The sequence below is a fragment of the Stegastes partitus genome, unplaced genomic scaffold (genome assembly GCF_000690725.1).
Source record: "Stegastes partitus isolate 25-593 unplaced genomic scaffold, Stegastes_partitus-1.0.2 Scaffold1847, whole genome shotgun sequence".
NCBI classification, from domain to species: domain Eukaryota; kingdom Metazoa; phylum Chordata; class Actinopteri; family Pomacentridae; genus Stegastes; species Stegastes partitus.
The window spans coordinates 46,420-73,674 of NW_007579578.1; the positions used below are offsets into that span (position 1 = coordinate 46,420).

At 41.7% G+C, this 27,255-nt stretch overlaps 2 protein-coding genes across 2 annotated transcripts in view; one reads left to right on the forward strand and one right to left on the reverse strand.

Moving 5' to 3' along the window:
- wdpcp (WD repeat containing planar cell polarity effector) overlaps positions 1 to 20,394 on the reverse strand; it is a gene marked incomplete at its 3' end in the record, with an annotated part of 62,328 nt that extends 41,934 nt beyond the window's left edge. Inside the window, exons 1-2 of the mRNA XM_008302634.1 lie at positions 19,826 to 20,394; positions 15,248 to 15,377 (exon numbers count right to left, since the gene is read on the reverse strand). The remainder of the gene's footprint in view (positions 1 to 15,247; positions 15,378 to 19,825) is intronic.
- A 106-nt stretch (positions 20,395 to 20,500) lies between these two features.
- LOC103372869 (malate dehydrogenase, cytoplasmic-like) lies at positions 20,501 to 27,061 on the forward strand. The gene is made up of 9 exons (XM_008302629.1): positions 20,501 to 20,582; positions 21,076 to 21,174; positions 21,650 to 21,746; positions 23,455 to 23,630; positions 24,018 to 24,140; positions 24,255 to 24,431; positions 24,768 to 24,881; positions 26,157 to 26,246; positions 26,457 to 27,061. The coding sequence occupies exons 1-9, from the start codon at positions 20,580 to 20,582 to the stop codon at positions 26,577 to 26,579; spliced, it is 1,002 nt and encodes a 333-aa protein (XP_008300851.1). The 5' UTR covers positions 20,501 to 20,579; the 3' UTR covers positions 26,580 to 27,061.
- Positions 27,062 to 27,255: the final 194 nt, after the last annotated feature.

Consider the following 27,255-nt stretch of genomic DNA (forward strand, 5'->3'; position numbering starts at 1 on the left):
TAATTCTATCTATTAGCCCAACAAATTTACAGGTAAAGTTTTGACCCGACAAAAAATATACACGACAACCCAACAAATCGAAACACTCGATTCACTATGAGCAAGCTTTGTTTTTATTATTTTTATTTGTAATGTAAATTGTTTTGTGTTTTTTATTCATTTATTTTATGTTATAGAAGGGGGCTGGTTCGCCGGTTCGCGTCCCGGTGCGTGGAGTCTCCATGTTCTCCCCATGCAGCGTGGGTTCTCTCCGGGTTCTCCGGCTTCCTCCCCGTAAGGTCCAGAAACATGCTGAGGTTAATTGGTGATTGTAAATTGTCCGTAGGTGTGAATGTGAGTGTGCTTGGTTGTCTGTCTCTAATTGTAGCCCTGTGATAGACTGGTTACCTGTCCAGGTGAACCTGCCTTCACCCTGAGTCAGCTGGGATAGACTCCAGCCCCCCATGACCCTGGTGAGGATTAAGTGGTGTATAGATAATGGATGGATGTTATAGAAAAAAACAATAGGTTATCATCACACATGGACAGAATATTAGATGTCTAGGAGATCTAACATAAACTAGGCCTGTAGTTGTAAGTGTAGATTGAGTCTTTTGTTTTGGTGCATTATGTACGATGCATCACTTGATGTGCTGCCAAACCTCCTATGTGTGATAAATCATGCTTGTGTAACGCAGCTCCCTCCATTACTGCTATGGTATAAGTAAATGAAGCCAACATTAAAATCAACTTATGTCTCACTGACAGAATGCTGCCACTTTCAGAGACTAATGAAGACAGAAATGTTAAATATAACACGTCTGAAATGGGCTCGTGTCTGATTTTGCAGGTTAATGTGATAGACTGGTGAGAATATAAAGTGTTAACAAAGACACTTTCTCCCAAATATCAAAAAAATCCACTCAAACTTTACTCGAGTAAAGCCTCAAACTAACCGAAGAGAAAGCCAAACCCGAACTGGAGGAAAACGTAAATAAATTATGCACGGATTATAATATTTAGAAGAAAATATTTTCAGTGTTACACAAAAGTTATACACTAAACCCTCAGAAGTGAATTAATTTGGTTTTATTGTCGGTGCCTCTGACTTTACTGGATCCTTGAAAACATGGAGAAACCAAACATTTTGTCTTGAGAGAAAAGACAGACTGACGATGTGAGATTTAATATTTAGAAGAGTATTTTCCCATAAAATGAATCCTTTCCTGCCTTAAATTGGCTTAGATGCAACTTTAAACTGTTGCTTGAATGTGTGGATCTATGATCTATCACTAGCTGCAGCTTGAGCACACCAGCTCACCTGAGACTTTGCTCAAACACTCAACACAATGTGGATAAATTCTACCATGTATGCTCAAACGGGAAGCCTCTTCTGAGGAAGACTAATGATATAAAACGCCCCATCACTTTGCAAGTTGACAGGATTTGCTTGCTAATATATGATGAGCTAAGCTATGCTAAGCTAAGGTAAGCTAAGATACGATAAGATGATCCCATAAAATTGCAGTGGTACAGCAGCTAAGAAGATATTGCAAAAAAGTAGGTAACATCAGAAAAAAACTAAAACGTACTGATGATATTGTCTTCTACAGGTAGAAAAGTAAGGATACTGCACAGGGTTAGTCTAAAAGCAGAGAAACACTGATATTCATACAGATACAGATCCTTCATGAGTAGAAAACACTGTTATTGAAGTTTAGGTTGCTACGTCTGAAACCTAGAAGTCTGAATCAATGTTTTTGATGCACTGCAGTTTCAAATGAAAATGCTCAGCTAAGGCATTGTCTGCTTATTTGGCTCATAATATGCCATCAGGAATAAAACAAAACACCACTGGGGCATGTTAACAGGGTAAAAACAACCTGATTTTCACCAGGGGGAACCTTTAAAGGGCCCATATGTTCGATTTAATGACGTCTTTAAAAGCGAAACACATCAGAGTGATCAGTGTGTTAAGCAGCACTGACATGTGGCTGGTGACAGCTATTAACACAAATGACTGATTTCTTGAAAAGGTCACTCTTTAATCAACGTATTAATGTAAACTCACTATGAGATGCAACAAAACAAACAATTTTGGGGATCACCACAGGGTTCAGATCTGGAGCCTCACTGCAACAAAAGCGAGGCCCAAAAAAGAGAAAAAAAAGCCAAGGCAGGCTTACAGACATTTTGTTTGACATCTCAAGAATCCTCTCTCACAGGTGTGCACTCTCTCTCTCTCTCTTCCCAGGCTTCCTCCTCCTCCTCCTCCTCCTCCTCCTCACACACACACAAACACACACTCCCGCCAGAGGCAGTGCTGTCAGTAGGCGCAGTGGTCCCATCACTGCACGGAGAGTGATGTGATAAATTACAGGGTTAAAGAGCTGCCATGGGGTGACTGACACAAGGCCATCACAGTCTTGTCTCATTCCCCCGCCCAACAAAACACACACAAACCTTCGCTAACATCACACACACTTGCCGCCGTTCTCTTCTCACCTGCTCTGTGTAAATTCGGTTTCTCCTTCCCTCTACCTTTTCTCTGCCCCCCCTCCCTCATGTACCTTCACTTATCGCCCCTCTGCCTACTTGTCCCTTGCCTTTTATCTTTTTTTCCCCTCTTTCTTGTCTCCCATGTTTTTCTCAGGTACCTCCTATTAGAAATGCATTAAGCTTTCTGACCCTGTCTGGGAGCTTTCACTCTCTCTTTCTGGCAATTTTTTTACTCTCCTCATTCTTTGTCTTGTCTCTCTCTCTCAAAGGACAGTATTTCAGTTTCTGATTTTCTCCCTTGCAGTTTCTACTCCACTCGTTATAGTCACGTCTCTCTCTCAAAGGACAGTGTTTCAAATTTTCTGACTTTTTTTTTTCCACAAGTTTTATCTCCCGCAGACGCGCTCAGCTACTGCCTGGTCTTGTTTTGGCTCTCGGAGAGAAACTTGGCAAACATGAAGAACATACAAAGACGGACCAGAAGGTACATCCCGGGAGAGAGATAGGTAGGGTAACAGTGTGTAATTGTGAGTGCATATTTTCCAATCTGAGGGGCCTTGGAGTTTGTGCCAAGTCTTAGTCACAGACTGCATGAACACATGCGCTCATGTATTCAGTAAACACACTCAGGCACTCAGATCAGTCCTACGTTGCATACACTCCAATCTCTCAAATTTCCGATATGTGAACTCGCACAGCACACGAGCACATACGTATGCATGGAAAGGAGCGTACGGTATGGTGCATACTCGCCTATCTCTTGATACCTGAGGAAATGTACACATGCACACATTTACATACATATGAAACCATGCACATCACACAAGCTCTTATCTTCACTACATCCTTGAGGGACAAGTCCTCAGGCTCCCAGTGTCATATCATAGCAAAGAAAGGTGGACAAAATCTGAAACCAACACGCCTCTGAAGGAAGAATGATATAATGAGAGGTAAAAAGCAGACAAAACAAAGACTCCAAGCACTGAGAGGAGTCTAATGTACATTATGGATGAGCTGTAAGCACTGAGTGAACAGATAAGGAGTGTGAGGTGGAGCAGAGACTCGTGTAAACTCTCAGGAACAGACCCTGTCATAAGCATAATGGTCTCCTCTATTACACTGTAAACCTGAAAAGGTGTCTTAATAATGTTGAAAAATGTTAACAGTGTAAAAATAACTGCAGAGGAACAGTTCTCATAGCGATGTAAAGAAAAAGGAGAAGGCTCTTATAAACTCACTTTGAGCAAAAAAGCATTATTAAAAGTGTGGCTAATTAGCTGTTAGCAGTTTCTGTTTGCAACACAGGCATGGATGTAGACCAGGCTATCTCTGAATCACTTTGGTACTAAAGAAAAAATGATGATCTTTATGCAAGTTCATTGGTCATATGTGTATCGTGCTCACGAGGTGTGTCAGGAAAGTTTCAGGACTGGTGTCACAAAAGATTTATTTCAAATCCAAACTACAAACTACAAGTTTTCCCCTTCCAAGTAATCCCCCTGGAGTCACTTCCCCAGCCTCCTCTGCCTTCACACCGCCATGCACTCCTGGAAGGATTCTTCCTCTGCAGCTCCGTCGTCACAGCCATCTTGATGTCGTCCACGTCTTCTAAACGGGTCCTCTTGATGACGCCTTGAGCTTGGGGAAGAGGAACCAACCCCACGGAGCCAGGTGGGGTGAGTAGGGAGGTTGCTCCAGCACAGAGATGTTCTTCTCAGCCAGGAACTGTGGGATGCTCAGGGCGCTGTGAGCAGGTTGTCATGGTGACGCAGCCTCCACTGGTCCTGCCACAACGCTCGCCTCTTCTGAACCAAGCAAATGACAGAGGATCTCTTTGTAGACGTGCTGGTTGATTGTCTGAAGGAGAAAATTCGTAGTTTCTTATCTGACACCAGTCCTGGAACTTCTCTGACACACACATCTTCTAAAGCACATTATTTTGCTAACATGTGGCACAATATGGGACCCTTAAAGCAAGAAGCAGGACTTTTACATATAAATGAACGCCTGCTTCATCACAAAATGCAGGTTAATTTCTATTTACGTTGGACTTTTATATCAAAAGGTATGTGGTGACATTCTGGGGCACCGATAAGTTTTAAATTCACCGATTGGTTTGTCAGAGAGGAAGAGTGGAGCAGCCGTAGTGATGGAGACAGAATAAGCTAACAGTAACATGGAGCGTGGTGGAAAAACCGTGGAGGTGTTGGAGAAAAGTACCTGATGCTGCAGACAGGAAAGAAACTGGTTATAGAGGAAGGATAGGAGTCTAAAACAGAAAGCGACTGATGGTGAGGCGTATGTCACGAGCACATAAAACTTACATTAAATTATGACCAAAAAACACAAACAAACAAGAAGACTAGAGTTTGAAGATCTTTGTACAACTAGAGGTTGTACAACAATGGACACTCCTTGTGTATTCTGCCCCTTTAGATGAAACTCGAGGTCCCAAACAAAACAGCTCCTAACTTCAGTGATCAGACAAACGTGCTGATTTCATTGTAGTAGAGTTACTAGAACTCACACAGAACACTCCATTCACTTTTCCAGCACTAGTTTTCATGAATGTAGCTCGAGCCCATTTATAATCGTGCCTGCCGAGCTCTGATTGGTCAGCTGTTCCTCCGGCAGCCCTGTCAGGCCTGCATTGTTCTGCGGTGTACCATAATAAACACTGTAGCCTCTAGGTGTCACTGATGGGGCCTCCGAGTTCAAGTCATGTTCTTGTCAAGTTCTTTTCTGTCCCGTCTGTCTGTCTTTCAGTCACTCTACTTCAGTGGTTTTGTTGAGGACCTCGGGCGCTGCAGAACTCGACCCGCTGAGAACAGATAAAGAGAGGACGAAGGCTGAGTTCTTCAGAGTGGAAGTGCTGTGAGGCCTCGCGGCAACGTACAGTATGCGCTTACCCATGCACACACACACACACACACACAAGCACGAGCGAGTACAGTGCATCTTCTCAGCTGTCCCATTACAAGAAAGAGGGTCTGGTGGAGGAGAGCGGAGGGTGGGCGAAGTGGCGCCAGGCAGCAGGCCCGAAAACCTTTCATTCACACACACACATACACCAAGTCCCACAGGAGCCCATTGAGCTGTCAGCAGAGGAAGAATAGAGGTGATGGACAGGCAGAACAAAATGAGGTAAAGGTAATACTATTCAGGGGAGGTGACAGGTACAGTCACTCTGCATGCATATGTGTGCGTGTCTGTGTGTTTTGCAGGACGTGTCAATCAGTAGGAAAATGAATACGGAGTGACATGACTGCTGGGCAAACTCTTTGTCAAGTGTGTGTGTGTGTTTGTGTGTGTGTGTGTGTGTCAACGTATGCATGCACTGGTGTGTGCAGAAGAAAACCAGCAGATCACCTGAAGCACCAGTTCAGGGTTGGAGGGCACGAGGAGGTGACGAGTTGAAAAGTTCAGGAGTCCGAAAGAAAAATGCAAAATAGTTTAGATTTTTTTTTTTTTTGCCCCCAAATGAAAAGTAGGCTTAGTAAAACAGCTACATAACTAGATAACACACAAACAAATCAGGCCGCAATACACTTAAAAGTCATCAGCATCTGCTTTTCTGGAAGTTTGCACGGCTGAAATTTAACATTCTGGCAGTTACTGTTTTCTAAAATATTGGATTTGTTGATAAAATGTCAGTTAACAGTAAAGAAAGCACACTAGAATCTCCTCGAGCCCACAGTGACACACTTCTTGTTTAATCCAAATATCAGCCCAAAGCCCACGGACAGGCAATTCTCTGTCCTTTATAAGGTTACAAGCCTTTTACATACGAACTGACTTTGCTCCCATTTAGCCTCAACATGACATTTTATCGACAAAGAAAAGCATCAAGTTTTCACATCTGAGAGGCTGAAATGGAGAATAAATGGAACCTCTGCATGGAAACTGAATCCTTCAAAACAACGACTCATTAGCTGAATAAAATCTATATTTCTGTTCAGCAAGGACTTCACAAAATTTAACAAAAACTATTGCTATGGCTTTTACAGGAGCTGCCGCAATAAAGCAGGTCTTTCAAAAGGACATCTGAAACTTTGGAGCCAAAGAGAAAACGCTCTCTTTCATACAGACCTGTCACTTTTTACAGGCCTTAGAACTTGTTTTTAGTCTGTGAGGCAGCGAGTGCATCCACAAGTCAATGAAATCAGGATCCAGGTCAGTAGATAAATAAGAGTGAATGTAATTCCTACATATAATCTTCTTCCTCTGTGCTCATGTGTGACTGTATAAGAAAATGGAGGAGAGAAAGAGGAACACAAGGCAGAAGGATGAGTGGAGGCTCTTCTAAGCAGATGTGTAAACGTCATTAGAGGAGGTAATGGAGGGAGGAAGGTGGGGCGTGGGGGGGAAACTTACTCCAGCAGAGGTATTTACCCACCGCCTGGAGCAGAAACACAAACACAGCTCCAGTAATGACGAACAATAAAAGAGATGTTTGGTGGAAAAAGTGCAATCAGGTCTTGATTAAGCAGAAAATGTGTTTGAAAATACAAACGGCGAGAGAGAGGCCGACCTCCGGCTTGATTAAACCAATAAAATGTTTCAACAATTCAAGATTTCTAATTTCAGACGAGATTCCAGTGAACCAGCGATAATTGTCTTTCACTCCTGTTCAGCTAATAGGCCTAATCCGGCCAAGTGCTCCACTAAAAGCAGAGTGCATCTGCCCTGAAGCAACGCCCAGGGCCGGGAAAGGCAATACCTCCAGACCAGCAGAACAATCGGCGGCTGACTTCAAAGAGCTTCAGTGGGACTATTTTCCTCTCCAGACTCCGTCCCTCGTCACAGCGAAGGTGACACGTGTCACACTGACCGTGGTTTTGTTTATGTTGTGGGATTTTCTTCTTTTAAAGCCGTTTGGTGCCCCGTCGTTCGACCCTCACCTCCTGACCGCAAACACACATATAAGCACTGAACATACACACACGTACAATCATGAAATATTCCATTTGTTGGCAGACGCATGCATGAGACGCTTTGTGGCTCTGATTTTGGAGAAAGTGCTTTATAAATAGAAAAATCTCATGATCTTTTCTACTTTAATATTCTGGCTTCCCGACTGTCAACCCATTTGTTTCTACTGTTTGTTTCTAAATAAAATATGTAAACCCGTAAAAGAGCGCTGAAACGCAATGTGGTGGATTTCCTACACAGAAAAAGAAGAAAACTTCAAACAGCAAGTATGAAAATCTAGACGCAAGGGTGCCAAAAATACTGTAGCATTTAAAAACTGTAAAACCTGGAAGATAATAGAAAATATCTGTTAAATAATTATATTTTTTGCAAGTTTAAATGCAGTAATCAGTGCAATTTTATGGTCAAATGTGGCAAAAAACCTAATGATTATCTGTTAAAATACAGATTTTTGATGTGGATATTATTTAGTTTTGGCCTGTTTTTTAGAGTAACGTGCACATTTTTTTTCTTCTATGATTTTAGTAGCTTTTACCTGCAATTTAACTAAACAGGCGGAAAAAATACTGTTAAAAACTCTTAAAAAATAGTAATTTCTTGCAGTATAGCAAACTAACCAGTAGATGCTGATTACACATTTTTATTAATTTAGGGTTTATTTTCTTGCCAGATAGCAACTGTAAGTCCACTACTGACTCTCTTCTAGCTCTGATTTTGGTTTCTACCAGCTCTGCTCTTCATCTAGTAAATGTTCCTCTCAGTCCTGAACCCGTCTGTCTCACTCTGCTGTTGGTGCTGAGAAGGTTGAGCAGCTTTTCTGCTGAGAACTGCTGCTTGCTGTGGCTGAAAACAACAATATGAGAGTAATGAATTACCTTAACTGTCAACGACACTCCACTCAGGATAAACTGAGACAAATCTGTACATAAGAACCTACTTTTCACCTTTGAGATGGATAATAAGAAACACACTGTTCCACGTCTGAGTCTCAACAACATCTACATTTCAGGTCGAGCACATCCTGTAGCTCTACTTCTGAGTCTGTGCACACATACAGAAACATCCACCTTGGCTTGCCTGGAATAAACAACCACAGATGCCGCCACTTTCCGGCAAACACAAACAGAAACACACCTGTCAAGCGCTCAGGAAGACGAGGTCCTTTTAAAGTTGTTGTCAGATGCACAGAGCGAGATGGACCCCGGCAAGACGAAAGGTCACGACGAACGTCCCCTAGACTTCTCAGCGGTCTTATTTCGCCGTCACAGACTCACACACACTCTGTCTGTCACCTCCCAGACGAGGCCATGACACCTCGGACACCTCTCAGCGGGCAGCGCCTCCCTCTGCCTATCTGTCTGTGTGACAGGTTGACGTGGCACAGAGTGGTCGATGGCACTCGGACCCAGAGGTTTGTTCTCTTGGCTGTGACCTCAGAGATGGATGCCGGTGTCATATCTCTGCTCTCCCCTCGCTGCAGTATTCTGCTGTCTGGAAGGTGAAATAAAGTCCTTCCTAGCCTCCACTCTCAGCTCTTTACCTGGCAGTTGTCTGTCAAACTTCACCACTACAGGATCTGAGAAATACTAACGATGGTAGGGAGTGTAAGGAACATAAACTGATTCTACGATGGCCGCTGTAATGATCAGACTATCATCTAATTTATAAAAAATCCTGACAATAGAGTTTAAATCATTTAGGAAGCGAGTGCTTGGTAAGTTAATTGATAAATGAAGACTTATTGCTTCTCTAGACAGAACATTCATTAAGAGTTTCAGCTTTGCACAATAGGAGCCCAACTGGTAGTGATGAGTTACTGACTGGAGCTCAAAGACCTCCATATAAATAAATCAGTTTATGTGACATTTGTAAATGGAGTATAGATCATTGATATTCACTGTTCTGGACAAGGGACATATTTAGGACTTCACTCGATGGCTAGGAAGCTAGATAGCTGGCTAACTACAGCACACACTTGGGAAAAAATGTCATACCAGTTAAAATGAATATTGTTCTGCTTTCTCACAGTTTTTCAATGTTGTAATGTTAAAGACACAAAAGAAACTGCATTGACTTCAACTTCAAGCTGGAGTACGTGTAATGTTTCTGATATGCAGCAAATTTCATGGCGTATTTTTCCACCTTTACATCACATTTGCCCAGTTTTTCAAACTTCAGGCCTTCCTGCTGTGAAAACTGTTGTTTCATCTCTTGGTGGTGGCTGCAATTCACAGTGAAAATCTGTAAAATGACAGTTTAACTTTCTTTTTTCCATTTGTCAATTCTTAATATACATAATGTTTCTTTTAAATAACACAACATACCTGTAAAATAATATTTTAAGCTAATTTGATTATAGCAATACGGTGTCATTTTGCTGTTACACACTGTAAAAGAACTAATTAGTATTAATAAAAACACAGATTTTTGATATTTTTTAGCAGTTACTGTGTACAAAGGAAAATCTGTGAAATAACAGTAAAATTGTTTACGATGTTTTTATAAACAAAACATGTAAATGTATGCAATACCAGCAAACTGCTAAAATTACAATATTACATCTTAAAATTGTTTAAAATTACAGTTTAAAAACATTCATGTTTAACAGTTTTATCTGTGTATTGCCATTTGTAAAGCTTTCATTTTTGACATGGACATAAATTGCTCTAATCTGACATGTTTGTATTTCAGTGATGTTGGTTAATGTCTCCAAAACCTGTAGCAGCTGTAAAGACGTTGCTAACGTTCAGGAGCAGCAGGACTCCAGCTACACGCTTCCAACAACATTCAAACTAAAGTGATGACGTCTATCAGCTCTGCTCTGACTATAAACCCATTTTCAAGGTAGCAGCAAATACTGTTCCTCAGCAGTTCTTCTAGGGTTTATCTGTTATCATCTGTAATTTACCAACAAAGAGAATATCTGTCAAATAACAGTAAAATGTAAAAAAAAAAATGCTTATAGTTTACAGTGTGCAAAGAGAGTTGTTGTAATAAACAATAAAGCCTGAGTACAGTTTGCCCTTTGTCCACATACAGCTTCCTGACACATTTGGAGCATCTGGGAAAAGTTGTGTCAGCGTGGAGTCTCATAATTTTTCACCTGCAGTAAGGTGGGGAGGTCAGTCAAGCTGCTGCTGAGGTTTCAAATCAGCAGAATGGAGGCACGAAATAAGACAACTGTGTGGACGTACACACCAACACACACACACACACACACACACACATCTGGCTATTCTCCATTTGTCAGAAAGCCCAAACATCCAGCCGTGCGTGAAAACAGCCCTGCCCTGCCCAACACTCGTCCTCAGAGAGTACAGTCATTATGGAGCTGAACGGCATGGCCTGTGCCCCATGACACGCTCATAGACACACACTGCCTCGCACAAATGTCCACTGGCTGGAACACACTGTTTATGTCAGTGTTGTTCTCTGTTTGGCTGCACCAAGTCCGTTGTTCACTTCACTTTGACACACACAAAGTCTAGCAGCTCCCAGTCTCTTTCTCACATCCAGAGACAGAGGGGGAAACTCTGCAGCGCTGATTTCTGTTGTGCATGCAGGACAATAGCGGGACTCTGCCTGCACTGCTGGGTCAAGTCATGTCTTGTCAGACGCTGTATCCTCTTTCCATTGAGCCTGACGGTTATGAGTACCACAGGGGCCTGCACCGGGCCCCATGTTAAACACATTCACCCTGCAGTTAGACCTGCCTGACGTAAAGAGAACAGGCTCGTCTTTCACATCAAACAGCCCAACAGCCTCACCCCACGCCTACGATTCAAACAGAGTTCACAGCGTTTAGCTAAAAAGCTACAGCTGACTGTCACGAGTAAGGAGGGCAACTCGAGATTTCAGTTCAAAATTAAAGTTTGTTTTTTTTTTTCCTTACTTCCTGCAGCCAGTGTAAATCTGTACATTTGGCCAGCTACACAACTGTCTTTGTGTGACAAGCACTTGAGAGATTAGCAGGTAAAACAACACATCATTTAAAAAAATCACCTGGGAGGGTAGAAGCCACCGTGCACACAGGACACATGACGTGCAGTTAAACTGACCACACAGAAATGTTTTAATGCTACAAAAAATAAGAAAAACTGTGAAAATCTGGCAGAAAAAATGTGTTAAAAAAAACAATGGAATGCTCTAACATTCTAAAACTGTAAAAACTGTGAAAATAACAGAAAATACCCTTTAAAAAAATCTTTGAAGCAGATTTAAATACGGTAAAATGTGGTTATGTTGAAGTCAAACATTGTAAAAGAACAAAGTACCATCTGTAAAAATACTTATTTTTCTGTGATTTTACTGGGTATTATCTGTAACTTAATTAAACAGGAAAATCCGTAAAATAGCTGCTAAAAGAAAAAAAAAATTCAATCAATTTACACAATTTTTCTTTCAAACGATGGAAAATATCTGTAAAATATCTTAAAGTTGGTATTGCTAATTTAAATACAGTAAAAAAATGTAAAAATAGCAGTGGTATTTATAGTTTTGTAATTTTTTTCACTATTAACATTTAAATAATTACTTATTTTCTGTGACTTTATTTGATATTATTTGTCATTTAGCAAAACACAAAATCCATAAAAGAACTGCTTAAAAAATATTCTTCAATCTTTAATGTACATATTTTTTCTTTGAAATAACGGCAAATATCTAGCAATGATAGTTTTTGTGAATGTAAATACTATACAAATATATACATATATATATAAATATGATAATTCTGTGATTAAACACAAATGAATGAACTACCATTTGTAAAAAAAAAAAAAAAAAATGATTTTTGATGTCATTTACAGCTTCGGTCTGTTTTGTTTGATGGTTTTAACCAATAACATGCAATTAAGACTATTTTTTGTGTGATTTTACTTGTTATTATCTACAGTCATACAAAGGAAGGAAAATCTGTAAAATAACCGTAAATCAAATACAGTTAAAATCTGAAAATCTGTTTTTTTTTACGCTGTACCAAATAATAACCCTTATAAACATACACTGCTTCAAAAATTAAGGTAAACTTCAATCCAACTAAACTTCTCGGATATCGATCTGTCTAGTCAGGAAGCACAAGTGACAGTGAATCTCCCTCTCAGTGGGTTAATAACTTTGGTTTCCACTGTCCATTCTTAAATTCTTTCTAATCACAACGTCCACCCACTCAGAAGATCCTGGACGTCCTGTCTTGAAGTCATATAATCTAATTATGACCTGAAAACATTAGAAACCAGTCAACTCAGCTCAAGACCAACTATGCTCTATGTTCGTACACTCTTTCGTTTTCTATGATGACGGTCACAGACAGTGCAGATGAATTAGCGATGAATTACCCACTGTGACAAATTTCCCACCACCACCCTCCTCAATGTGTGACAGGCCCTTCACATGCCCACACCTTCCCCCTCCCATCCCATACATGTACATAGGCTTAAAGTCGTCTGGGCGGGCTGATCCCGCCGGCTCACTGTCGGCACGGCAACGAGCGCTATCCTGGCTAACATCTGCTGCACGACCCGGGGCCACTCAGAATGGGCCTTAATCCCCACACAGCCGTGTTGTGGGGGAAAACATTCTTTCCTTTTAGAGAGTGCAGACAAACAGGGACAAGCGGTGTTGCTGGTAACCTGCAGGCAACCGGCCTCTTGGAAGGACCTGGAATGTTGTCGGTTACGTGGCCCCCAATTGTGCCACAGCCCATTATGGCTGTGCAGAGGGGTGTGACCGCCAGCATCGGCAGCGAGTTGCCATCGCCCGGTCCAGTTGGATGGATTTGGGTTTTGAAGTTAATGAAAGGTGGTACGAGTGGGCTAGCTGGGGTGGGTATGGGGGAGCTCGTCAGCCAGCCTTGTTATGCTAAAACAACAGTTGCATTGACAAAAACATGAACCAGATTCCGCCCTCTCCTATGTGAGTTTGCTGCCACGTCGACTGGCTGCGGATCCAGGACACTGTTGCTGTCGCATTTTTGGTCATCCTTCAGTGAGTTTTGAGTGTGTTGGTCGCTGTTAACAGCAGAGGGGACGGGGCGAGTTTTCAGTCAGGACACAATATCAACATGTGGCAGTTTGGTGCCCCCTTGTGGCTACAGTCGAGAGAAGAGGAGCTGCAGGGGCACACAAAAACAACTAAACGCACCCAAATACTCACACCAAGAATCATTAAAGTCACAACACGACAAGTGAACAACTGCTCTCCTCTTCTGAAACAAGCCGAGCCACGAGCCTTCATATTACCGCTCCTGATAAAGATCTCGTTTGGTGGTGACGCACAGAGGAAATGAAGTCGCAGCCCCCATCAATCAGTCCATCAACTGCTATGAAATATGTATTTGTCTTAATATGGAGTTTGATTCCATCAAGCCCATTTCACGGACCATTTCCCTATGCAAACACCTCTGGGAGAAACAGGGAGAGCGAGTGGCGGAGTGCCGTTGAGGCTCGCTCAGAGGAGGAAACACACCTCCGAGGATGGCTCAGTGTGTGTGTGTGTACATTATGAGATTTAATTGAATAGTTCTGCATCAGTGCCAAGAAGTAAGTTAGTGTGTTTGCAGAGTTCTGAGGTCTTTCTGATTGAGGGCTCGGTTGTTTTTTTTTTTACTCCGCAGCAAGCCAACACTTGGCTGGAAGCACAGTCCTCTGGCTTCAATCACAGACAGACAGAAACTCGAGGAAGTAGTAGGTACATCAATACAGAATGAAAACATTCGTACGCCTCCAGGCCGTGTCCTGAAAGTGCCAAAGCTACACAATAATAAGAGCTCAAATGGATCTGCAGGCTATTTCTAGAAGCAAGCGTGATGTTTCAGCTCAGTGAAGGTTTATTTTGGAGAGGTGTTCTGCTTTGTTCTGCTTAGCGTTAAACAATAATGAGAGTAAAATATCTTCTAGCATAAACAGTATGCTCAATGATGAGATTAAACTTTTTACAGGGACTAAATAATAACGTTTTTTTTTTTGCAGTGAACCACTTCTCTACTTTTGCCTCCATGTCAATCATCATAGAAATGGTCTTTAAAGGGGATAACGAGTGCCTTTCCTTATGATTTTCAATCAACCATTTATACTTATTTCTCTGTGTTTTATATATTGTCTCTTTAGTCTTTTTTATTTCTCTTTTTTCTTCTTGTTATATAAATACAGCTGGGTTTGCTATTATTCCTACCAGAGTCTTGGATTAATACGTATGTATTATTGGAATGAGATTTAATTTTACCGTTGCCGTATGTGAGGAAAACACAGTTTAACAGTGCAAGGTAATAACTCCTACCTCCTGAATGTAATATGTGATTAACAGTTTTGTTAAAAGCAAAAAGGTTCCCTGGATTCACAAAGTTAGCAAAGCTGTCCAGTCACAACTGCAGCTCTTAAAAGGTAAGACCGCAGCTGCAGCAACAAGTGTCTCTGGAGTGTCTTCAGTACAAATCCATCAACACCTCTTTCCAAGTGCTGCTGTGTAAAGTGTCATCCAGGAAAGACTGGTGAACTGCAGCCACACACTGACACCTAGTGGAGTGTTGTAGTTACTGCAAATGACAGCGAATGACAGGATGTAGGTTCATGTAGGTTCATTTTAAACAACTACTGTCTGCATTACAGTGCAGATTAAATAAAAAAGGAACAACAGTCATCTGCGGCATCTGATCTAAAGCTCCATCGACTATGAGACAGGGCCGTGACAGTGCTGAGACACAGATACGCCACAAAGTAAACAAGGCGATGGCACCGGGATACAGAAGTTGATTATGATGGGAGATAGCAGTGACGGTGATGTAATTATCCGCTGCGTTCGCGTTGTGTTGTTTACGTGTGAATGCAACCTGCAATCTCACCGTGTCTGCTGGCACACTGCGAGGGCTATTTGGTCTAGCGACGGCAGATAAGGAGGCGATATCGAGGCCGGTGGGTGTGCTGGCTATCTGCCTCCCAGCTGCCGACGTAACAGGGTCACTCAGGTGCACTCTGCAGGGACAAGTGGAGGGGCAGAATAAGAGGAGATAAAGTAGGAGAGGACAGAAAGGGCGGAGATGAGGGAGGTGAAAGGATGAGGGAACAAAAAGAGGAAGAGGTGGAGTGGACAAAGGACATGCTGTCATGCACTTATCAAGATTTTCACAGCTCAGACCATGAGACTGTATGCACTCTGTATGTGTGTGCATAAAAAAAAAGAGGCTTCACCAAGCATTGAGCATGTTCACCCTCCCAAGTGTGTCTATGTGCAGCTTGGGATTTGTCTATGTGTGAACTTTGCCTACTGTATTCGCATCTGTGGGGCTCCAGGTTGGGCCTGGTGGGCGGGACAAAACACCCACAATGCCGATTGTTTTCACAGCACACACAGAGGATCAGGCCAGCGTGCAAACTGGCACCAGATATTATCGTGTGCGCCGCTGCTGTTTTTGGTTTTCATTCTGATTTCCTTTTTTTACAAAGACAAAGTATGCCTAATCCCCTCATGTCAACCTGACTGTGGAGACTGCAGCAGAAGAGAAAATAAACACCGGAGTCTGACTTGTCAAAAAAACAGTGACAGCAGCAGCAGACTCGTCCAAATATGTGCAGAGAGAACTGTTATGTGGTTTTTATAAAAACTTTGGGTGATTTTGAGTCTTCATGGCTGCACCTGACACAAAGTGCACTGAAGAGGTCACGACTATGCTGAAGACAAACATTACTGTGACACAGAGTTGCTCTAAACCTGCTTATTTTAGCAGTAACAGAATGACAACTGGCTCATACTAGTGAATCCAAATATGAGTATGTTTTTCACCCAGTTCACTGACACACATACAGGCAGTCGCAGCTCGTTTATGATGATGACTTTTTTACGATCATCTTTTAACAGTTGTTTTGGGAAACTCCACCTGCCTGTGACACTGTGGATCATGATATACTGTTATAACCATCCCTTGAAGAATGTGTGAGCATCAAAGACACTGTCCTCCAGTGAATTGTGTCATATCTCACAGGTAGAAGCTTCTCAGCTCACCCAGGTAAACATGGTCAACTGCAGCCCCTCTTGCTTGTGGCGTCCCTCAGGGCTCCATTTTAGGTCCCTTCCTCTTCTCATTATACATACTTCCTTTTGGGCAAAACAAACAATGCTAACCAAACAAAAGTATATGACAACCCAGTTTCATATCATGATACGAGTACTGTATTAATGACAATGTTTTTTTTATCCTGGTATTGGGGACACTTGTAGTAGTTTTTTGACAAGTGTGACATTTGTGTGTTCTCACGGGAGTGCGTTTTGTTGGGTGTCTAACTTATAAATGATATGCATAAATGTCAGCATGCAGCAAGACAAAGATAAATTAATACTGAAAACAAAACAGGAGCAACTTTCAGAACATCCCTAATATGTAAAAGCAATCCCAGCAAAAGCAGTATGGAATCCCAAACATATGACCGGCACACATTTACTGTTCCTTCAGTCTTGTTCCATCATGGCAGGTATAAAGAAAACTACTACAAAGAGTGATCAATACCTGCCTGGCCCTGCACAGCCTAAAGAAGTGTACCGGAATAAAATGTAACTCAATCAAATGGCTTAAATAAAAGATTAACCTCAAGGTCACTGGGTTCTTTAATCTTCCTTTAGTCGCTCATGTTTCTATTCCTGATATCTCGCTCCTGACTGATGGCATCATTTCCCCATTTTGGGACAGAAAACCTTTACCTGACTGGGACAGCCTTTTGAGGGTTTTCACACTTAGACTGCAAATTAACTCCAGCATTTAATTCAGAAACATTTCTATAACCTTAAACTTAATATCAACATTTTCTGTTTTGTTTTCTTTGTTTTGTCTAAATTATTGTCATTCACTTGGAGTTTCTGGTCAGGTGATGAATGTAAGCTTAATATTCAGTCTTCTTTTTTGTCTTCGATGGCCTGTTCACAAGTTCCTCTATAAATATCTGCTTAGGCGCTGAATGCTCTCCTACATCCACCAGCTGCTTCTGGCTGTTTGTTTCAGCTGGAAACAAGGTTAATATTGAACCACATAGTAAAGTTGCAGCTGTGTAAACAAAATAATGAAATCAAACAGGCTTAAAATGCTCTGCAGAGATGAGGAGAATTGCAAAGTAAAGTGAATATATTCTGTATGAGTTTGCCACAGCATCATTTGACACACTCATATGAGGGTATTGATTGTCAAAGCTTTAAAAAAGGCCTAAAAATCATTTGAATCTCCATTATTTCACCTTTATTATGAGAGGCTAGACTATAGAAAAGGTCCTACACAAGTAATATTTAACTGATACTAACTAGATTACCATTTTACTAGATAAATACGAGCTCTATTTAACTGTTAAAATAATCCCAGTGAGGTTTCATTCACTTTGGAAACAACAAGTGAGTTAAATATATAAAAAACAGCAATGGATCATCAAAAAAAGTAAATCAGAACATATTTCAAGGACCATCCAATTATTCTAATAGACCCACAGTGTGGTCATACAACAGCATTATGCCACAGATAGCTGTGAGCACCTGTTTGTCCCATACCAACACCCAGGAGAGACACATGTATATGCCACACAGAGGGGTAAAAAATGCAACTGGAGCTGAGAGGAGCTCTGCCAGGTTGCAGCAGCTGCTTCAAACAGCTATGAATCCTGCTATCAAACACAGAGCCTTTTGAGAAGCGAAGCGTCCGTGTCAGCCCCTGTCACTGGCAGATGGAGGCACGAAAAGCGAGGCCAGTTTTGGGTTTTGGATGCAGAATCTGTAGTGGCTCACGTTCATTTTGTGGCATTAATTTTACACACAGAACAGCAAGAAAGAGGAATATATTAGTATGACATGAGAATGTTGCCTCGCACATGGCAGAGGTTGTGGATCTGACTAATTTCTTGTCTTTAAAAATGAGTTTTATCACCATACCGCCATCAGTGAAAATCAGATTATTATCTAAGCAGGTTCTAACACCTGCAACTGTGAAGCACCATACGCTGCAAAAAATAAAAATAAAAAAGTAAAAATGTAATCTATAAGCTTTAACACTAAGATGACAGCTTTCCACCAAGTCTTAGCATCCTTCTCCTGGCATAAAAATAAAGAAAATATATCGTTTATTCATATATCAATTCACATCGATGGATACGAACCATGATTTCAGAGGGAATGGTACTTTTTGCATTTCTTTTCCACTGAAAAATAATAAAAATGATTGCGATTTTTGCTGCATCTTCCCTTACGTCTGTAGAATGCGATTTGTAGGCCGGAGCGCCTTTGTGGCAACACGATGCTTGATTTATAATGGTATGACGTGACACATTTATAGCTCAATTAGTGAAATTGTGTGTACATCAGACGTGTTGCGTGATCACATCTGAGGGTAACAGTGTTCATGCCACACTCTGATACATAAACCAAAGCCAACCATTAAGGAGAGACAAGACATGCATACAGAAAGTGGCTGAATCAGTTCTATAAAGAATGAAATAACACCACATACTGCAGCCAATACAAAATCCTATCACCAAAATAGGATATAGAAATCAATTCTGTTTCAACCATATCATTCGGGACAGTAGACAGACAGTGAAGCCAGCCAAGAGTCTGAGCAGTCTGATGCCAGCCAGGTGTGACCATCAGTGTAACACCATCTCGTCTGCTTTTTGTTCAAGTCATGTAATGAGTTGGTAATGAGGCCATGAAATATTGATGGTGGTGCTCACCTAACACTGGGTCGCTACAGGGGTCCTCTCAACTTATAACATGACAGTAGAAAAGGAAAAACACTTCACACCTCTCTTGCTGAAGAACTACAGACGAGGAGACTTATGAAGGTATTACTGGGACAAAACAATGGAAGTGGAATTTGTTTTTGCAGACAATAGCTACACATAAAGTGTGTAAATCTCAGGTCACAGAGAAAAAAATCTGTCAGAGTTGCCTACTAGTAGCTTGTCTTTTTTTTTCTCCCACAAACACAGCAAGTGGACAAATGATATTCTATTAATTATGAATTGAGAAACCCATACTTTTGAAACAGATGTTGCAGTGGATGTTGTGCATAACACATTTACACACCTGTATCAACAAATGTGAAATAAACGGAAAAAAAATGCTTTGAAAATGTCATTGATCGTGTTACAAACAGAATTTGTGATGCACACAAGCACAGTTTAACAATAATAGAACCAGAAAGTGATATTATAGGCAGACTACTATATATACTGAAGCATATCATTCCTTATGAGTTATGCTTCTGGAAAACAACGAGAGACATTTGTTGACTCTTTTAAAAACTTACCAGTTTGGGATCCAACATAAGAAAGCTCATGTAAGAGGCATTTAAATGGAATCAGTATTAGGTCTGTGTTTGACTGCTAAACTTCGAGCATCGCTGTAAAACTTTGCTTTGGCACAGACAAGTACAATGAGGGAAACGGCTTACCTTAGTTATCTCATTGATGAGGGCTGCATGAGCTTTTGTGCTGCTGTCTTCCAGTCGATTGGCTTCGGTTCTAGTTTATGCTTACAACACATGCTTTTCACTGTAAACATTAGCAGTTAGCCCGTTTCGTTTAGATTAACACCGGCGTGAACTCCTTTAGTTGCTCCAGGTAGTTAGCTAGCATCATCCAAACTTCAGATTTTCACCAAAACGTTTATATTTGACCAGATTGATTTCATGTGGATAACCGCCGTCGTTTTATCGAGTCAAAGAACACAAGTTGGACTTCTGTGTAGCTTTCTGTGTAGTTAACGATCAGTACTACTTCTACTCAGCTACAGTAATAAACAAAGTGTACTTACGTTGCTAGCTAACTAGCTAGCAAGCTACCGGCTGCTGGACTCGGGTCGCTAAGCAACTACAAGCGGTACTTTGGAAGCTATGCTAACAGCTAGCTTATTAGCGACGCTGTTACCAACCAGTCGACTTGTTCTAACATCGACATCCTGTAGAAGCCTTTTTAAAACACATAGAAGTGAGAAACAACGCGCTATTTGACTAATAATAGTTTGTTTTGAGGTTAGTTGGTTGTTTTTGGTAAAGGACTACAAAAACGATGTTAAACTACAATTACCTACGTCCTCAGTCTGCCGTCGGTCGACTACAAGTGTCGGGACGAACCGAGGACTTATAGGAGTGACCTCCGGCTTGAGAGAGAAGTGGGAGAGCGAGCAGTCCCAGCTGTCGTGTGAAAATGGTGAGTAGAGCTAGAAGCTATTTTTTGCCTGTTGTTATTTATTCTGTAATGCATTGTGAAACACTGTTATTACAGCTGGTCCAATTAGAAGTTCACAAACTTGTGCAAAGTTCGTCAAAGTTCGCTGTGCAAGTAGAATTTAACGACAGTTTGGTCTGTGGCATGAACCTAAAGTTTATGTTAGCTAAAATAAATCCATATCATGTTCATGCAGTTTGATACGTGGGTTGACTTAAGAGGTTGAATGAATACTACTGAGTGAAGAGTAAAGATGGCGATAGACTTGATAACCAGGATAAGTATATCCTGGTTTTCTTATGTAACAGAGCCTGTGTGGAAGCCACAGGGTCTATTTTTGAACTGACCCCGATTTAGTAAATCCTGTAGACAAGCATGGACACCCAGCCCCCATGACAATCAAACTGTCACTTTCATACAGTGAAATCAATGCTAATAATACTAACAGCAGTCTCCTTTGCCTTGTGTCTTGCAGGCTGAGCCTATTAGAGTTCTGGTGACCGGCGCTGCTGGGCAGATTGCCTATTCTCTGCTGTTCAGCATTGCCAAGGGAGATGTCTTTGGCAAAGATCAGGTAAAGAAGGGCTTTGTTTTGCTCTCACAACACCCTCAATTTCCTTATCTTGTTAGACAGTTTCACAAGCCATGTGTAGGACACTGACGGCCGCCACTAAGCAGCTGTGAATGTCACAAACCGTCCACGTCATATCTGGGGGTGACACTGAACAGATGTTGTGCTTGTGGGAATTGATCAGATTGCGCTTGCTCATCCAAGTGGCCTCGGACCAGCCGGGATTGTCCTTGAAGTCAATGAAATGGATCTTGTTCAAAGAGTCTTAGGCCAACTTTAAAACCACTTGATCCATTTGGCACATGCCCTAGCCAGTGAGCTGCGTGGCTTAGGCCTTCACACGCTGTTCCAGAGACAGCTAAGCCTCCCGCTGACATGGAAATTATTATATAAATACATTTGAATTCAGTTCAGCCCATTTCATTCATCACATTCCATTGCCATACATTCTTTCCCCCCTCTCCCCTCCTTCTGCCAGCCAATCATCTTGCTCCTGCTGGACATTGCGCCCATGCTGCCCGTCCTTGAAGGCGTTGTCATGGAGCTGCAGGACTGTGCCCTCCCACTTCTGAGAGGTAATCATCTGAGAGTGTGACAACACAACTGATAGAATAGCATCAAATATCAGTCTTCCTTCAACTTGTGATATGGATTTCACTTTACAATTGGCTGTGGACACACAGAGAATTTAAAATGGTATTTTCGAAATGTGCTACTCCATTAAAACAGGTGTTAATATCAGTTCCATTACGATATTAGCACCTGTCTACAAACAATAAACTCATATATAAATAATAATGAGGAAAAAAACCACAATATAACCTTCTATGTTCTGTTAAATTACATATAACGCCATATTACAGTTGGGAATCCTCATTCATTGACCCAAATGTGTATGTATTGTTGTTTAGCTTTTGATGCTGTCACAGTGCTCATTTCATCACATTAATAACTGAATGCTCTTGCTATCGTGACAAGTAAGAACCAAATCGTGAGTTACACTATGACCCCATGGCTCTGTCCACAGCTCGATGTATGGCTCATGTCACGTAGAAGAAGGCTTCGGTGTAGTTTTCACTTTTCTGGAGGCTCTAAATTTAATTTGGGTAAAAGTAGTTACCAAGAAAAATTTGGGGTTTTAATTTAAAGTGTTTTACATTTGCATAAAAACGTTCACTTTCTGCATGTTTGGGCTCCATTGAGAATAGATGTCCACTTTGTTATTATTTATTTCTTTACTTTCTACGATGTTGAGGGTAACGACATTTAGTAGCAATGAAATCATTAAATATGCATGGTGTTTATTGGGTATGTGCAATACAGGTGGCTCATCTTGGACAACAGATGTTGCAGCTGTATATTTATGCTTCACAATTAAGTGTACACTGCAAGATGTGGCTTTTTTTTGTTCTGTAAATGTAGCCTTTAGATGCTTCATTGAAGAATCTTAAGGCAACCTTTGACTCTACGTTGTTAATATTTGTACACATCCCTGACCGCTATTAATCAGCTGCTGGAACTAATAAAACAACTTTGCGTTCCTTCTAAATGTTGGAGGTGGAGGATACATTTTCCTTGGTTTGGAAAGGCCTAGTTTCCTTTTCTGAGACACTAGACGAACCAAAACTCAAAAAATATGGCGCTGGCGTATGGCCTTGCTGTCATCATTGTAACTGCTGTCATAACATCAGTCGTGAGGCGCCATTATGTGCCACCTCCATTGTGACCTGGAATTTTTCCTTTGAAATGGTGCCGTCCTTTGCTTTGTTTGGACGGGGGGCTGTGAGAGGCCCCAGTATTAACCAACTGTAGTGCAAAGACAACGCTTCGTGCACTGAGATGGGCCCGGCCGAATACAATGCCGGTCGCACGTCCGACACATCCAAAATACATTTTCTAAAAATGGTATGCGTGTATGATTTTGTAAAAGAGGAAAAAAATGAGTCGAATAGTGATGAGTAACTTGTTGTTACTGCTTTAGGGATTTTGTGAGGAAATTCTGCTCATTTATCAAGAAAGAACTGAGAACATGTTGCTTTTCAATAGAAACCTAGTCTGTCAAGAGATGGCACTAAAATGTACTATTTGGACATTGTAGGCAAGGGGGTCACTCATGTTTAAGTAATTTTCAACCACAAAGCTGAACAAAAATAAATCAGTTTACATGCTAAAGTTGTACTGCTTTGTAGCCACATCTCTGAGACCCTGCAGACCAAAAAGTTGCCCTTTAAGGGTTTTATTGATTATAGTAACACAACAGTAATTCATTTCCACCCTCCACAGAGATTGTCCCCACCGACAAGGAGGACGTGGCCTTCAAGGACCTGGACGCCGCCATCTTGGTGGGCTCCATGCCCAGGAAGGAGGGCATGGAGAGGAAGGACCTGCTCAAAGCCAACGTGGCCATCTTCAAGAGCCAAGGAGCCGCCCTGGAGAAGTATGCCAAGAAGACCGTCAAGGTAATGACATGCAAATTTCCTGAGCTCCCACGGTTTGTTTTCTGCTTGTGAGGATGCTGAGCGAAACGATTCTGCTCCTGGCAGGGTTGCTCGTGTTACATATTTCTCAAGTTAAACATTTCTCGCTCACTGTAATTTGCTTTGGGTTGATGCCCATTGTTTAAAGCTCTCATGTTTGTGATTACAGAAACATATTTAAAGTACAAGTTAATTTCCTACTGCTGAACCTTCTGTGGTATTGCAGATCACAAGTTTGCTTTTTGAACTGAACAGCAGCTCCACTCTCCAGAGAGTCATATATACACCCTACAGCAGCATAGTGTTTTAAACTGGCCAAGGACTGTCACAATTATGAGTTTACATTCAGATGTGTGTCTTTGTTTTCAGGTGCTGGTTGTTGGGAACCCCGCCAACACCAACTGTCTGATTGCAGCCAAGTCTGCTCCCTCCATCCCCAAAGAGAACTTCTCCTGCCTGACCCGTCTGGACCACAACAGGGCTCGCTCTCAGGTACGCTCCTTTAAGTGATCTGCTGCTACTTTTAGCAGCCACATTGTCAGACTTTTGATTTCTTTCTTTTATTTTTGCTACTCAGGGAAGCTAAGTTTACTCTGTCTTCTGTAGGTGGCGATGCGCTGTGGCGTTCCTGCCACTCATGTGAAGAACGTGATCATCTGGGGCAACCACTCGTCCACCCAGTACCCAGATGTGCACCACTGCTTGGTCAACATGTCCGGCAGTGAGCTCGCCTGCTTTGATGCAGTCAAGGATGACGCCTGGCTCAAAGGAGACTTCATTGCGGTGAGTTGATGACTACTGGGTCAGTCAGGGTATAGTTATACTTAGCAGGTTGGAAAAAGTTTAGAAACATCATGTATGAAACAGAAATATGTTGACATTACATGGAAAGATTAATTTAAGTTTCTTGTCATAGGCATCGTGTAGTTTTTCAATTTAGATATTTGGTGCTTTGCTCCCAAAACTCGAGAGACAACAGCTGCAGATATTTTAGTCTTGAAATCAAAACCTTACATATAAAATTAAATCTAGCTGTCACAGGGATTACACTGGACACTTCATCACAGTTCCTCTAGTCATGTCGGCTGCTGCTTAATGCTCCGTGTTCTTTTCTTGCAGACGGTGCAACAGAGAGGCGCTGCAGTCATCAAGGCCAGGAAGCTGTCTAGCGCCATGTCTGCAGCCAAGGCCATCTGCGACCACATGAGAGACATCTGGACCGGCACCCCCGAGGTAGATGCCTTATTTATTAATGGCACAGCTATAATGTGGGAATGTTTGCCTGTTGACCTGCTCTGACAGGAAGTTGCTATATTGAAGAGCACAGCCCACAAGCGCTCAATTGTCGCTCATTCGTGATCTAGTACAGTGAAAATGAAAAGTACAGCGAGAGACAGAGTGAATGAATTTTGGCAGTCAACATACTATCCATCTATTTTCTACCACTTCTCTGGGTCATGGAGGCAGCAGCTTAAGCAGAGCTGCCCAGAACTCCCTCTTCTCACTACCAGGGTTTTCCCGAGCCAGCTCAGAAACATCATCTCTCCAGCGTATCCTGGGTTTAGTCCCGGGTTCTCCTCCCAGTTGGACATGCCCAAAACATGTCGCATGGGAGGCCTGAACCCCCTCAACTGGTTCCTTTAAGTGCAGAAAACAGTCGTTCCCCTCTGAGCACCTCCTGTATAACCAAACTCCTCAGTCTAGTGTTAATCTTTCTACATCCGCAAGTTTATCATCTCCCCAAATCCATGCAGACCCCTCTATGGATGTCCACATACAATTAGTTCCTGCATGGCAACAACACTACAAGAGCAATAATGCACATGCATGGTTAGTGTTCGTGGTCAGAGTACGTAGACTGAACCTACTGTGCATGTATAGAACAGAAAGTCATTTCTGCAGCTTTAACAATCAAAATTCCTTGAAGTTAAAATGATAGCTATCACAAGCGTATTGTGAAGTGTATAAAAGGCATTATTCATATTTTATTACGTGTCACCACAATAATGAGGCACATTATGTAAACTTTGTCCCTGTTGTCACGGAGAGTCTGGAGCAGACAGATTTATGCAGATACAGAGCTGATTAAAGCTGTGTCTGTGGTTCTTGTGGCTAACTGTGGAAGTTTAAAATCTTCCTGTTGTACACGGTTTCAGATCTTACAAAATCTGACAAAAAGAGTGTCGAGGTATTTTTCTGTGTCTGTGCTCACACATGAGTTTTAGTCACAAACCTACTTTGGCTTTCTTCCCCTGGAGTTTGTAGCTAACTAGTGAGATAGAAGTATTTGTATACATGTTTGTACTTGTTGGTCTTCTTTGTGGCAAAGGGAAAGTGAAGGCAAGTCTTGGATTTCTGACAGGTTACATGCAGCACTTTGAAATTCAGTGTTTGGTGTTGCATTAGAATACCTATTCTAACGTTAGTGATGATGAGATGTCATGTCTGGAAAAAGCTGTTTGGAAATACAGTTTTAAACAATTTGTCATCTTTTTTTCTTTTTGGTAGGGTGAGTTCATCTCTATGGGTGTTTACTCCTCTGGTAACTCCTATGGAGTCCCAGAAGACCTCATCTACTCATTCCCTGTCCAGATCCAGGTAAGACAAATCTAGCCTTGTGCTTCCTTTTGTAGCAGCCGACAGTTTGTTTTGAAATCGGCTGATAGCTACAGATACACTGTTTGTCATTTCTGTGAAACAACGAAGAAATGTGTTTGTCAACTGTTTACTTTGGCATTAATCTGAGGAAAATAAATAAATACAAAACACAAATGTGAAGAAGGCACACTCTTTCCACTCTTTCCTCAGAACAAGACCTGGAAGATTGTGAGTGGTCTGGCCATCAACGACTTCTCGAAATCCAAGATGGACGCCACGGCAACAGAACTGATAGAGGAGAGAGACACAGCTGTGGCTTTCTTGGCAGTATGACTAGACCCTGCAGGGCCAGCGCCACCCCGACACTTAGACAGCGACAAAACTCCAGACGCACGGCTGTGATGAAGCACTCCACCAACCCCTGCATTACCCAAAATTACTGTGGGCATGTGTGTGAGAGAGACCGAGTCAGTGTTTATGGGTGTAAGGTTGGATTTATACTTGTGCGTTGAAGTGGTTTGAATCGGGAACAGCATATTTTGTGATCTAGAAAAACAAAAAGCATGCGTAAAGGTTTACTTTGGTTACAAATTACTGGACAGGATTGGCCTCTTGCTCTTTCGGGGGGAATCATGACGCATAAGTATAACTTCACCGTTAGTATGCAGTATTTACTGAAAGTCCATCAGATTTGTTAGCAGCTACTTTCTCTCTTTTTTTTCTGGGGGCAATTGAATGGATGGTTGTTACAGAGTCAGTGATGCACTAAGTCTTCAAACACTGGAAAAGCTGAAACAATAAAAATAATGAAACTATGCTGTTGTGTTGTGTTTGTTGATGGTTTTAAATTTCCAAACATGGAAAACAAATGGACACAGAGTAGTTGCCAGGTCTGAAGCTGCCACAGTTCTAGGTTTCAGCAACGTGGGGTCTGAGTGGTTAAAACTGCCACCCCTCTATATATGGAAATGATCTCCATGTCTGAGTCGGTTTCCTTCAACAAGCCAGT

Bases quoted from the DNA above. Each gene is read 5' to 3' on its own strand.
- LOC103372869 (XM_008302629.1), top strand. The intron at 24,141-24,254 runs GTACGCTCCTTT...TGTCTTCTGTAG, and splicing joins ACAACAGGGCTCGCTCTCAG to GTGGCGATGCGCTGTGGCGT. The intron at 24,882-26,156 runs GTAGATGCCTTA...TCTTTTTGGTAG, and splicing joins TCTGGACCGGCACCCCCGAG to GGTGAGTTCATCTCTATGGG.